We start from the raw sequence: 14,824 nt of genomic DNA on the forward strand, positions 1-14,824 counted from the left end.
AAAAGTACCCCAAGGTACTAAACTTTTCTACGTTTTTTAAAATTTGTACCAAAATATTTATTATGATAAGAAATGATCCTTTCCCTGTTGTGAAATTGTCATCATTTCTTTAGTATTTATAACTTTATTTACAGAATGCTAGGGATTTGTCTATTAGAAAAAAACAACAACCAAGGGGATTCCGTGTGTTTCCGTTATTTGTTGTCAATCTGTGTCATTTTGAATTTTGTTTGACTTTCAATTGGTTATATAACCATTGGACTCTAAACTGCAAAAGAAGCCATAGAAGGCAGGGTTTCCCGGTTCGTGAGACATGTACTTACTTGGTCTATGCCAACATAAAAGCCGTTTCCCCTAGCTTTTGTTTGTATTCAGGTAAATGACGCTCATCTTGGAAAACCCAAAAAGGAAAAAAATAAATGGATTTTTTTTTTGTTCTTGCTGCTGACCAGAAATAGGTGAATGGATAGGAAAGGTAACTAGAAGTTGTATGAAGTAGAAAGCTACCTTCTAATGTGTTCTCTTATCTGAGTTTGCTATCCTTTATTATTATTTGTTTGAGAAAATTCAAAAATGGATATTGGCTCCTCCCTTTTAAAAAAAGGTAATAATTTAAGTTTTCTAATAAAAAAAGGCTTGAAAACCTGATTTCCAGAATTTTTGATCTTGGAATTGTTTTACAATTTTCTTGTAGAAGTTAACCATTATTTTTACCATTGACATTAAGGTTTTGAACCCAAATTTAATTATATCTCTTCGTCCACTATAATGAAGGAGACAAATTTATTTAAAAGTAGACACATTAGAAAGAACTGTGTTTTGTGCAATAGAATCATCAGAAATTGTTATAAAAATCAGGAAAGAAGCACTAAAGAGGTAAATTCATTGAGACATCAGATAATCTGACCATGAAAATACTAGAACGAATACCCAGAACCCAGCACTAATGATTTGAGAGGTTTGTAGGAAATGACAGGGAGGAAACAAAAGGTAATTGTAGAGACAGTATTACTCAGATACGAAAACGGCGGGCTCTGCAGACCAGATTGCTACTGGAGATGAGAAAACTGCTGGGCTTTTACTAATAAGCTACTGTGTAGATATGTGTAGACTGTAATATACCATCAGGCTGCAGAAGCATTAGAACCTACATGTCTGTGTTGCTGATAGTAAAATCCAGTGTTTTCCTTCCTGGTGTCACTACTTACACCTGCCCTCCTCCGCAACTTGTGTTATGTTCTATGTCTGGATGTCAGTGTTTAATGAAGAACTACTCATTGACCCTCTTGTGTGAAAAAGAATATACGATGGAGAAGATAATCGAAACGATTAGTGCCTTCTTGATATTCTTAGTCTAAAGAATCTCATGAAACTATTTTGTATGTGTTTAACAGGATCCTTCTTCCAAAGGGGCTTCCAACTTTTCAATGACTCATATTCCTTTTTAAATAATTCCACACGAGTGAAATTTAATCTTATGCTTTTAGCAGATTAAAGCCACATAAAATCCGTAACTATTTTAAGATATGCCATATTTATTAAGCATGCCTTCAGTCATTTGGATGAGACATTGTTAGTCTCCTTGTATTATATATATCTTTACATAATTAATACCCCTTACCTCAACTTACTTTGTTTCAGGTCTGAGTTCATATTGCAAAGTGTATATGTTTTATTAATGATGTATTTCAGTTCATCCATAATGGAAAAGACCAACACTTATTTATATTTTTGTTTCTTCTGAATGTTAAGTTTATAGACTTATTTTATATAGTCTTGGACATGTATTTTCTTGTTCTATGAACCTCTGTAAAGCGTCAGATCTGGATTGACAGTGCTGGGAGTGTCAAACACACAGGTTGAAAAATTTGTTAAATGAGAAAAGTGTTAGCATAGAAAGCGCTAAATGGGACAAGAATAAATGTCTAGTAATGATATGGATGTGACCAATCATGTGTAAGCTAACAGAAAGCATATACTTGATGAAAATCTAGGTCAGTAAGAATTTTTAAAATATTAAACCTAATAAAATTAAATTCTAATTAATGTACACAAATCTGATGTGCAGCGGGTTGTGAAAATGGGTAGATTTACTAATTAATGTATCTCTTTTGATGAGTTGAATATTGAAGAAGTCTCTAATGCCATGTTTCTTTTTGATACACAGTAAACTGTGTCAACTGAATGTACTGTCATTATAATTGCTCAGCCTAAATATTTATTTACACTGACATTTATTCATCCATCAGATAAGTACCAAGGCTAGGCATGCAGAGTGAGCCAGCAGATGACAATCACAGCTATCCCTGTAAGTTCAGCTAGGTATTCCTAGCATACCAGTAAGACATCAGAAGAAAAATGCATTTTACTCTTAAAATGTTGCTTGTAGCTATCGAATACTTATTATGTGCCAGATGATTTCCCTATATTCTAATTTGTGTAGTTTCCCAAAGTACGAGGTATTATTGCCCCCATTTTAGAGATGAGTAACTGAGCATCAAAGAACTTAAATAACTGTCCGAGATGATGCATAACTGAATTAAGATTTGAACTCAGGTTCATCTGATCCTAAAATCCATTTTCTTCCCAGCTGTACAAGTTCTTCATCTAAAACATTTAGTAGTCAAAAATGCTGTTTTCACTTGCAAAATCTTTAAAAATGCCCAACAGGTCATGAATTAAAGCACATCAGTGCCTGTTAAAAGCCACATTTGTAAACTTTTGATGCACTTTTAGACAAAAGTCAGTTATTTTTGCCTTCTCTCTGGACTCTGATATCATAGTATATAATGATTAGGGTATTTATGTCAACACAGATGAGATGTCCAAACTTATCAAGAGAACTACCCCTCGTTTGTGAATCCCATTTGGTGACCTTTATTTTAATGAATTTGTATCACCTCACTTAATCAGATAAGAATGTGTTTCCCAATGAGTGACCTGTCAGTAGATCTTTGAAGGAGGCAACTATGCAGATATGAGTTCTGCCCTTCTGAGCATGATAACACAGAGCGGGGGCAGAAAGAGCCCCACAGGAACATGGTCCTACTCTTCTCTATGGTAACGGAGCCTGGACAGAACTCAAGTGACCTGCTCAATCCAGTGCCTTTTCCACTCTCCTAAGCAACTCAAAAATGTTAGAGTAAGACCTCGATTAAGAGAAGAAATCACTTGCTCTGAGAACACTTAATTTGATTGGTAATTTGTTTTCAGACACTTATTTTACAATTTTTTTCTATTATAAACAACCCAAATACTGATTTTTTTTTTAGGCCTATATGTGAATTCTAAAATGTATCACATCTCAAATATGGGAATTGGAGGCAGAGGTAGTAAAAAAAAAAATCAGATAAAAGATAGAAAATGCTTAGAAAATATTTCTAAATTTTAAGACTATACAAGACTTTATTAATTCTATTTGGTGTTTTGAAATTGCCTTCCCATGAAAGCTCTCTGAGCACTTTGCTTGTAACTTTTACAGGTTTCTATTAACTTTTTGGATATCAAATTACAAGTAAAGTTTAATATTTCCATGTAACAGATTTAGAAAATGATCAGTAGGATACTTGCTGACATTCCTCAAGTTGTAAAGCAAAGCTCTGGTGGATCTGGCAACCAAACCCCAAAGTTCCTGATTCTCAGTCCAAACATTCAAACTGCTGAATGCAGGTATGTTCTGAAATCCATCAGTAGTGTACGTTTAAAGCAACTTTCCCTTTATGAAGAGAGCCAAGTTTCAGCATTTAAGTGGTTCCAGCACGTGTCCTGTGGTGTTTGATTTAGGGAGGAATCCAAAAGCAAGTACCCTTGCCTGGCAAATTTTATCAGGCCCATGCCTCCTGCCTGCTGGCCAGAGAACAAAACCACACATGCCAGGAACCTCGGCCTCTGCAGAGGACCTAGTCTTGTCAGTGTCCATGTGGCCTGGGGTTTTTCACAATTTTCAAAGAAGAAAAAAGATTTAGACTACTCTGCTCACCAATTTAATAACTGAACCTTAACCTTCTCTATTGTGATAATCATGAAATACAACTTTTTCACTTTAAAAGCCCTTTTATATTCTCTTATTTTTTCTAATAAAAAAATATTTAATCAACTCTTCTAAACACATGAAAATAGAATCCTCTGAAGAGGCAGAGTATGAGTTTGTACCAGAAGAGAAAATAATTCAAACATTGATTTGCCTTAACTCTTAAAGAGATACATTGACTAACAAGAATATAAATAAACCTATGAGTAAATGTATGTTCATGGATATTTATACATATTTTTTAAAAACTCTGGAAAAGAAAGTGTTTTTCTTTCAGCACAAAATACATTTGATTGAAACTCAGTACAGCCATTGATATGGTAGGTATAAGAAAATGAAATAGAGACCACAAAAGAACACCTTGGGTAAAAGACTGCAAAGTAATGAGCTTGGTTTTTTATTCTATGTATTTATTTATTCTCAGAACATGCCAGTAAAAAAATAAATAAATAAAGGGACATTGTCATTCCCTACGTTTGAAGTTACAGGTGCAAAAAGATTATGGGATAAAAATGCTCAAGGATGGATTGTACTATATAAGTTAGCCGTCTCAGGATACAGGAAGTTTGTGTAGAAATAATTTTCTAGTCTTATAGAGACTAATGTAGAGGGAAGAAGGCAAAGGCTCTTTTAAGGTTGTGACTGAATTAATAATAGTTGCTATTAAAAGTATTTCCACCCAAATTTTTTAAATGCTTAGATTTTATCCCTCATCTGATGCACAAGGCTTCTAGGTTCAAAGTTGCCTTCTGCTCTGTTTCTTAACCAAATACCAAAACTCTATTAAATTCTTGATTGTGTGATAAAAATCTATGTCTGTTCTTTCAGTTAAGTTTTTGCAAAATGAGCCATTTCTTCTTTGCTGTAAGATATTTTTACAACAATGTCTTGCTGTTTAAGAAGGTTTCTGATTATCAGGGTAACACCACTTGTTTTGTTTACATATTCCAGGTTTAATGTTTCCTTGTGTACAAAAGAAGGAGTTAAAATATGTTTGACTTTAGACATTGAGTCTGTATAATCAAAGGTGAAAACAGAACTCAGAGTGGTGTGATATGTTTGCTGATTCAATGATCTATTTTGTACCTTTCAAAAAATAAATTGTCCCAGTGTGCAAATTGGGAGAATTTTATTCCATTGCAATACACTGAACTCACTTATGAAGTCACTAGAAATCCTTGAGTTCTCTAGGACATGCCTAAGCTACTATTTACTAAAATCAAGTGGTCTGAAAACATTGACGCAGCTTTAAAAGTACCCAAATTCTAGGCAGTAAATGTTAACTCCACAAGAATTTGACTCATTAAAATTATGCTTAAAAATATTTCTATGGCATCATCAAAAGAGATTTAATTTCCACATGCATATAGTACTAGATAAATCATAGAATTCTTCCTTTATAGGAACTCATATCAAAACAACATTAATGCCAATCAAGCATAGAGTAAAAATTATTTTGTAAGATTTATACTTCTTAAAAATTCAAAGTAACAACTCACCTTCTTACGGATTAAAAATGGAACTAAACACAGAAGTCTGAAGGAGTTGCTGAGATACTCCTGGGAGAGAGCTGCTCCAGGAAATTTCAGAGTATCTGTCCAAGACCCATGGGTACAGGTATAAGGGCACATATTTATCATAGAGACCCTAGAGCAGGACTCTTGTGCTGCAACTCCACAGGGACACCTCTCACACTAGATAGCCTGATAAACATGCTTCCTGGAGCACAACTCCATAGACCATTCCCCACAAAGTTGAGCAACTCAGAGGCCTGGTTCTAAAGCAGTGTTTTTCAACCTTTTTGTACATCTTCCTACAGTGAGAAATTAAGTTGCACTATAATCCACTAGAGATATGTTTTTAATGTATAACAAAAGTCTCTTTAAAAAAACTCTTACCATATGTGATATACTCTGAGCTTTTTGATCCCATTCTGTCTTATCCTATCTTATTCTTTTTCTCTAAGACAGTCATGACCCACTGAAATGGTTTTATCACCCACTAATGGAACATGACCCAGCACTCATATATAACAGTTTGCACAAAATAATACCCTAGTTATACAATGTATTCTTTTATTTTTTTATTTCATTTATCAAAATATAATGGGGCATACTAAATTGGTTTTGCAGCCCCAGATAGACCTAAACTGTCTTAGAATATTCCTGAGGTAATTAACTCAGCAAATATTTATTGAGCACCTAGTATGTGCTAAGCACTATTTTAGCACTATAGGTAAAGTAGTATATAATGGAAGAATACAAATTTAACTGTATTTATAACTCAGAAATTCAGTTTGCTCTGCTCATGAAACAAAATGAGATAGAAGTTCTGAATGGAATATTGAAGCATTTTAACTGACTCTACCCCCATATTCAAGGAGCAGAAATCCCACCAAGCAAGGGATTTAACCTAATTTCTCAATATTTGTTTCCTCACAATATTTTTTAAAATGTGATAGAATGCATTTGCAAGAAAACCCAAAACCTTGATACTTGAGTAAACAATGGAAAAATCTCAAGCATTTTTGCACTTATTGTAACAGTTTAACAGTTTTCAGAGTGATTCTATGTGTTAAGAAAGGAAACAGACATGATCAGTAGCAAAAAAAAAAAAATTCACATCTCTTTTTTTTTTGTCTGACTCCATTACCACCACAAGACTGATGTTGATGATGACTCAAACATATTCCAATATTCAAGCTGCATCCCTTCCACTGGTTTTCCACCTTCCCAGCAGCTTCATCCTGTTAAGAGTAGAGAACATTTCCATCAATCCCCTCCCCCTCTTCCCCTTCTCTGAGTGCTTTGGTTTGGGATCCCTCCCTCCTTCCTTTTAGGGAACAAATAGCGACCAGTCCCTAGGTCTTCCTGCCTACTTCTGGTGAAGGAATGCTAGGAATTTACATCAGGATCCAAAGCATAAGGATAGAAATTGATGTATTTTTGTAAATACATATACCATGCCATTAAAATAATGTCTTTTTGGAAGATCTAGACTTCTCATACAAGTTATCTTTCTTTTTACTTTTTTAAAATCAATCCTTTAAATATAGAGAAAATTTTACTATTTCCATGGGATTGAAAAGTGAATTATATTTATTAGACTCACTAGGTCATGATGTTTTCTCTTGCTTCTACAAGTATTCATTTTTATTAAGGATTACCATTGACCTTGTTTGCATTTAAAGTACAACTGTCAAAAGCAAATGATAAAGGTCAGATGGTGAAGGCATATCTTTTATATGACTCGTTTCTTAGTTCTTGAATTTTTTATGGATAAAAATCAGTATTTGGGCATATTAACTTGGAATTTGGGCCTATTCACTTAGAAAAAGTTTTCTAACATAAAGTAATATTTATTCTAAATTGGAAATATAGATCAAACTGGTATAATGACATTTTTAAAACACCTTATTTGTCCATTTGTCATCTATGTGCACATACAAAGATGTGTACAACAATATTAACACTTAAGAACCAACCATAGAAGAGTTTAGCATAATATGAACAATTACTTTTCTTAAAGAATATCAGTGACAAAGAAGAGAAATAAATCTAAAGGGGTAGATATTACCTTTGTCTTAAAAAACAAATTTTTTTTAAATGAGGCAGAAAAAAATCTTAATGAAACTAGTAATCGTAGGAAAATATCCTTTAAAAATCCTAAAAAAAAATTTACTGGTGCTATTTCGGTATGTACGGACACATAGACACTCACACACATCATAAATTACATGTGTGGACAAAGAGTACTCTTTATATCTAGAAATCTATGCCACTGGGCAAGCTACCACTGTCATTTCCTGATTGTCCTGGTTTATCTCAATCTCTGATTGGGTGTCTAGGCACGTGATCTCACACCGAAAGTTTATTTGGATGGCTTTCAAGTCTTATCTCTTACTTCATTAAAAGCAACAGAGACAATGAGAAAGAGAAATTATGCCAGTTCATGTTGCTGCTGGCTGGTGTAAAATAATCATTTTTTTTCCAATTAAAGGACTTCTCCAGCTTACTAACTTGTTCCAGGCTCCAGCTGCCTTTTAGTTGTTTAACTACTAAATGTTTAGTGAATAGTTTGCTTAAAAAGACAAAAAAAAAAACACTTAGCAACTGTCCCTTTCATTAGTTTAAGCACGAAACATCTTGGCTGGAAAAAAAAAAAAATTTAGCTTTAAGCAAACATTTTTCCCCACAAGCTTCAAGAGACCATATGGTTTTTATGCAGAACTATGAAGTAGTTTTGCCAGAGAGTGCCTATTCAATATTAAGTGGTTCAGAAATAAGCAAGCTCCAATTTGCTTCAGATATAAAAATTCAAGGTCCTCTTTGGATGACCCCAAGCATTACTGAGTGACTTGAAGAACTCAGAGTACTTGGGGATGGACCTTTTCCTGTGTAAGGGGATTTTAACTCTCTGGAACACACTAGAGTCTAAAGTAACTAGTCCTCCTCTAAGCATCTCCTTTCCTGTCCCTTATCTCCTGGCTTTGGACAAATACTGGAGAATCAGTTTTCACTTTCTCCACAAATGGGTGGCATGCTCTTCCTTACGTCCCATACATATATGCCACACACACACAGCATCAAAGCTCTGATTTCTAGAAGTTGAATGCAGGTTTTACGATCTTAATAGATTTATTCAACCAACATTTTTGGAATGCCAACTGCGCGTTAGAGACCACGTTAGGTCTTGGAAATAAGAAGTGAGCCTTGCCTCTTTAATGGTTTAGAAAGATGATTTTAAATTTTTGTGCTTCTTGTTTAAGGCAGCAGGTTTAACCATGGTGGGAAGGTAGGGGTGTGTGGAAAGGCAACCTACAATATTTTCAGTCACATTTCTTTGTTTTCAGGATAAAAACCTCCATGCACTTTATTATCGCCTTGTCTTTTTTTCTAATGACCTTATTTCTACTGGGAAGCCCTTTGTATCTCCTTTTCTACTCTCAAATCCCGGATCAAATGTTACCACTTGTTTAGTTTACTTTAACACCTCCAGTTATATACCTGTTAAATCTCTTAGCATATTGCATTGTAGTTACACTAGCTATATGAACAGAGCTTTAAAATTTCCTGATTCATATAAGCTCTCAAAAGGTGTGTATTTGAGAGAGGAAAAAGGAAGACAGGGAGATTTGTGCGTTTATCACTTTTCCTAAACTCTGACTTCCTACAAGAAAAGGGCAGCGTGCTGTTTTTGTTGTTGTTGTTTTGTATCACCATTTCTATCCTTTTGTTCAGCAGAGCATTCGTGTTTGTTGTTGAAAATTAGAGAAAATAAAAAACAGGCCTTGATTTACATATTATCCTTAAGAAGCTTGTGGTGTTCACCACCTTCTTGTTTGTAATACGAAAATACACACAGAGTAACCATATTTCTTTATTGTCATTCCTCACGAATATTTAGATGGAGAGCTTTTAGAATAATGTCCCCAAATGTCTACTTTCTTGCATCCTAAATATGGATGCTTCTGTCTGACAAAAAAAGACAAAAATATTAATAATAGAGACCTCTAAGGAAACCCTACATCTATGAAGCCTTGCTAGAGTATTTTGAAAATTTGTGCTCTGACTGTGGTTAGAGGAATGGTGATCTGTACATTTAAATATGTCACTGTTGGTTAACAGATAGGAAAAAAACGCCAGTAAATAAGAGTTGTTATTAGCTTGTTTAAAAAGATGGTTTCCAAATGCAAATAAAGCATAGTGCCTATTTATGGAAATAGCAGCAAGCTTTCAGAAGCAATGAAATGTTGAAGGTGTTGATTGTTTTATTACAAATGTGAATTCACATTTAAAGAATTGTACACCATATGCCTACTTCAGCTTTCGAAATGTTCTTACTCTACTCTTTGTGAACATAGTCATTGTTTCATGATAATATTTTATTAATACTTATATATATTTAAACAGGTTGTTTTTTTTAATCTCATTCTTTAAATGAAACACTGAGAACTTATAAAAACAGACATGGTGGCTGGGAAAAATTGCAAAGTCGTGCAATATAGAGATATTCTGGAAGGTGTGTTGCATATACATACTTACTACTTACACTATTACTACATCACCACTACTAACTACAACTACTAATGTAAATAATAATGCTGACAATGATAGCTTTTTTATTTGTATAGACTTTTACACATTACAAGCCTTTCACTTACCTATCTTTGATTCTCACAACAATCATGCCAATCATACCAGTTTTTCCTGAGGAAAAATTCAAAGGTAGCAAAGTATCATATGCAGGAAGATGTTCATCCCTGTGTTATATATAACGATGAAAACATGAAAATATAAATGCCAAACTTTATCAGAATGGTTCAATAAGTATGATCAATCCATATGCTACAAGGTTAAAAAGATTAATGCAAATGTCTGTATATCAAAACAGAAAAATTCTGGTGTTATTCTGTTAGAAGAAAACAAGAGAAATATAAAATTATATTTGTGGTACTACGACGACTATGGAAACATTTCTGTATATTTGTATTTGGACAGGTCTCAATGATAACATGGTCAAATATAAAGTTTCTTAGGGCATAGCACAGCAGTACAGTGTTTGAATTACTTTAGAGTTTCAATGACACTGATGTTGTTCATTATATCATATACGTGTTTAATATAAAATTAAATGCATAAGCCTGTAACAGTATTTGCTGAATACATATATTACATAATGCATCTCTTTAGGGAAAGAGCTTTTATAAAAAAAAAAATGATTGTAGGTTCCTTTTCACCAGAATGTGATTCTCCCACTCCATCCCTTGTGCATCTGGATCACCAGGGGTGATTTCAAAGAATACTACTGCTCAGGCTGTACCCCAGGAGATGAGTTTTCAACTGGTCTGGGATAGGGCCCAGGCATGGTTTTTGTTTATTTGTTTGTTTGTTTAAAGTTCTCCAGGTAGTAATTCTATTGTGCAGCTTGGATTGAGAACAGCTAAAACGATTATAATCCTAAGCAACTGAAAGTTTATGTTTTTTAAATGTTAAGTTCCTTGAGTTTTCATCTCTAGCGTAAGACTTTCAAGATTAAGAATGCTATTTGGATGGTAGCATTTGGTCTGATTTAAGGAATCCTAAGTACAGAGAATCTTTATGCTATCAGAGTGACAAAGATTAAGAAATAATGATAAAATACTGTGTTGGTGAGAAATGAGCACTGCTATACACTGTTTATAAAAACGTAAATGGAATGTGGATTGATGAGCTTCACCTAGGGCAGTTTGACAATATGTATCCAAAGCTCTAAAAACATATAAACCCTTTTATCTCTGGAATTCCATTTTTTAAGAATTTATCCTTAGAAAATAATTGAGCATATTGGCAAAGATGAGTTATCATAGTGTTGCTTACAATAGTAATTGTAATTTGATTATAAACAATCAAATATCCACAACTGTGGATTGATTAAATTTTGGTATATTGATACATGATAGTAGTAAAATGGCTCTGAAGTTAACACAAGTTAACATGGAAAGATATTCAAAACATATTGATAAAGGAAAAAAGTTACAAAACAACATGATTCCATTTTTGTTAAAATGTGTAATATGTGTATATATGTCTGCATGTGTATAAACATACAGGTGGGAAAAGCTTGAGGAACTACGCACTAACATAGTAATAGTTATCTCCATAGGTATTTTTTATTTTCTGTTTTGTACTCTCATGCATATTCCAGTTATTTTTTTTCACTAAAAGCAAATGGTAATATTATAAATCAAGATCAAAAACATTTTCTTAAATTAAAAATATATTTTGAAAAATAAAGCCTTGTTACCTTTATCTAGCCAATTGATTGAACTACAACACAGATTCCCCTATCCTCACTTTGTCCAGCTTGTGAAGAACAAGCTATTTGTTAGCTAGAAACAGCTATTTCTTTGTATTTTTTTAATATTTCTAAACTTCTCCAATATACATATTTTCCAAGCCGATTAGGAAGTATAACGTTAGACTTAAGTTTTTTTAACAGATTCCGACTCATCTCTGATTACAATTAACCTGATGTAAATCCTCAAAGATGACATGTCAGGAGTTAATTGAAATGTATCTTAATGTATTTTTATGGGGTCGTCTTCCTTAACACCCACAATTAATAAGTGGTTTGGTTTTTTTCCTTCTTCATTCCAGGCGGTTCAGGATCGTCATCCTCCATAGCCATAGCCGGCACCAACCACCCTGCCATCACCAAGACAACATCTGTTCTTCAAGATGGTGTCATAGTTACCACCGCAGCTGGAAACCCACTGCAAAGTCAGCTGCCTATTGGGAGTGACTTTCCTTATGTTGGCCAGGAGCACGCACTTCATTTTCCATCCAACAGCACTTCAAACAACCATCTTCCACACCCCTTGAACCCCAGCCTCCTCAGTCCTCTACCTATCTCTTTGCCAGTGAATCAACAGCATCTCCTAAGCCAGAATCTATTAAATATCCTCCAGCCTTCAGCAGGAGAAGGCAAGTCTGAGATCAACCTCCACCCTTTAGGTTTTCTCAACCCGAATGTAAACGCTGCTTTAGCTTTCCTCTCTGGTGACATGGATGGGCAGGTATTGCAGCCCGTTCACTTTCAGCTCTTAGCGGCCCTGCTTCAGAACCAAGCCCAAGCAGCTGCCATGCTTCCCCTGCCATCTTTCAATCTGACCATCTCAGATCTCTTGCAACAGCAAAATACCCCTTTACCTTCATTAACACAGATGACAGCCCCACCAGACCGCTTGCCAAGCAATCAGTCCGACAGCAGTCGTGCTGAGACCCTTTTAGCCAGCCCCCTGGGGAACCCTTTACCAAGCTTTGCAGGCAGTGACACTACTTTTAACCCCCTGTTCCTCCCAGCTGTCACTGGGGCCTCAGGATTAATGGCCTTGAATCCCCAGCTGTTGGGAGGTGTCCTGAACTCAGCATCGGCCAACACCGCTAATCATCCAGAGGTTTCCATAGCAACTTCCTCCCAGGCAACCACTACCACAACCACTGCATCATCAGCAGTGGCAGCACTGACTGTCTCAACACTTGGTGGGACAGCAGTGGTGTCAATGGCAGAAACATTGCTGAATGTATCTAATAATGCTGGGAGTACACCTGGTCCCGCTAAACTCAACAGTAACTCTGTGGTGCCACAGCTACTTAACCCTCTACTGGGGACAGGTCTGCTTGGTAAGTTAAATTGTTTCACAAATTTTTACAAAAGAAACGTTTTTCTAATTCTATTTTCTCCTCCTTTAAAAACTCCATTTTGTCACACTATTTTTTAAAAATGTTTTTGGTATGTCACAGCTTGCTTAAGGAACTAAATATAATAACACCCCCACACATCCATAGTTATACAAACACAAAAATGACCTTTTTCCTTTTCCCCTACTCTAGCAGTACTAAATATCACCTTAATCTGCTTTCTCTGATCTTCCAATTCTGATGCCACTTAAACCTAACCGACCTATCATTCTCTTAAGCCAAGTAGAGTCTTATTTTTCAAACAATAAAGCACAGGCCCATCTTAAAAATGACTTTTATTTGAATTTTAGTTGGTGTGGCATCACAGGGTTGGTATGAGCAGCTGCACTGTGGATGGAAACAGCTTGAGGAAGTGTTTTGTCCAGGTGATCCCTAAATAAACAAAACGAAATGCTTATCCAGCAAAATAAGAAACAAGGCATGAAAACATTCAAAGATAAACATTGCCCAAGTTCAAGGAAACACACAGTCTCAATAGCTGCGGTTAGATTGCCTCAGACAGTATAATTCTTTAGAACTTTGTAGCTTAAAAGCAAAATCCTTCATGTGGAGTATTCTGTCACCAAAAGGTTAGAAAATAATGTCAAGTATGTCCAACTGACTCATGCAGGCAACTATAATATTAAGTACAGAGATGGTGTCCATAAAGTCTGGAAACAAGCAAATATACCTGATATTGCCACAAGCGCATCTTCAGTACATAAAAATTAATAATAATATATTTCTTGAGTTTATGGACACCTTTATAATACAGTTTATTAACTTCATGGTTTACTAGTTGCTATAGTTTATAAGCTCGATTTGGCACTGAAATCAACAGTTAAATAATTTAAAAAGCATTACAGATTTACATATTTCAAGTTATAAGACAATTTCAATGACATTGTCTTCAAGATCATTTCACTGTAATTTCCAAACAAGTTCAACGTGAGTTCTGAATATAAACGTAGTCATTAACTAATCCCGTCTGATTGTATAACATTTATTTTAATGATTACAATGAATTCTTTGTATTGTTAGCTTTCATTACAATTTTAATTTTAGGTGACCAACCTTTTACCTAAAAACAAAATATGTATTTCTAGGCCAAATCTGATTTTATTTGGTGGTATTTATTGATGACTGTGGCTTGAGAACTAAATTTTATAAATAAGGCCTATTCAGGCCCATTCATTTTAATAATTTGCTCAAAGACTTATGATTACTAAAACATTTTAGGACTAATTTCAACCTTTAGTTTCAAGTGCTCTAGAAAAAATAATTTCAAGGAATTGTATAACACTAAAGCTCAATACATAGGGATTGGCTAATGGTTAGAGCAAAGACTAAGTAGTGTCTCCAGGATATAAAATCAAAAAAACTGATTATGAGAGATAAAATTAAGTAATAAAACTCCTCTTTATTTACCACTTAGGAAGACCTTGAGGAGAAAAAGAGAAAAGAATGACCACGTCAGGTCTAGTTTTCAGTTTTTGTTGCAGGAATCCTCAGGTGCAAAGATAGGCATAGGATCTACAATGAGTCACATTGACTTACATTTTATGTCTTTCAA

General features: G+C 34.7%; 1 protein-coding gene across 1 annotated transcript in view; it reads left to right on the forward strand.

Annotated features, from left to right (window-relative positions):
- The window catches only part of MBD5 (methyl-CpG binding domain protein 5), a 167,951-nt gene that overhangs the window by 121,583 nt on the left and 31,544 nt on the right, over positions 1-14,824 (forward strand). Inside the window, exon 8 of the mRNA XM_027588361.2 lies at positions 12,169-13,194. Within this exon, the coding sequence (XP_027444162.1) occupies positions 12,169-13,194 (1,026 nt within the window). The remainder of the gene's footprint in view (positions 1-12,168; positions 13,195-14,824) is intronic.

This window comes from Zalophus californianus, chromosome 3, assembly GCF_009762305.2.
Source record: "Zalophus californianus isolate mZalCal1 chromosome 3, mZalCal1.pri.v2, whole genome shotgun sequence".
In the NCBI taxonomy this organism is placed as follows: domain Eukaryota; kingdom Metazoa; phylum Chordata; class Mammalia; order Carnivora; family Otariidae; genus Zalophus; species Zalophus californianus.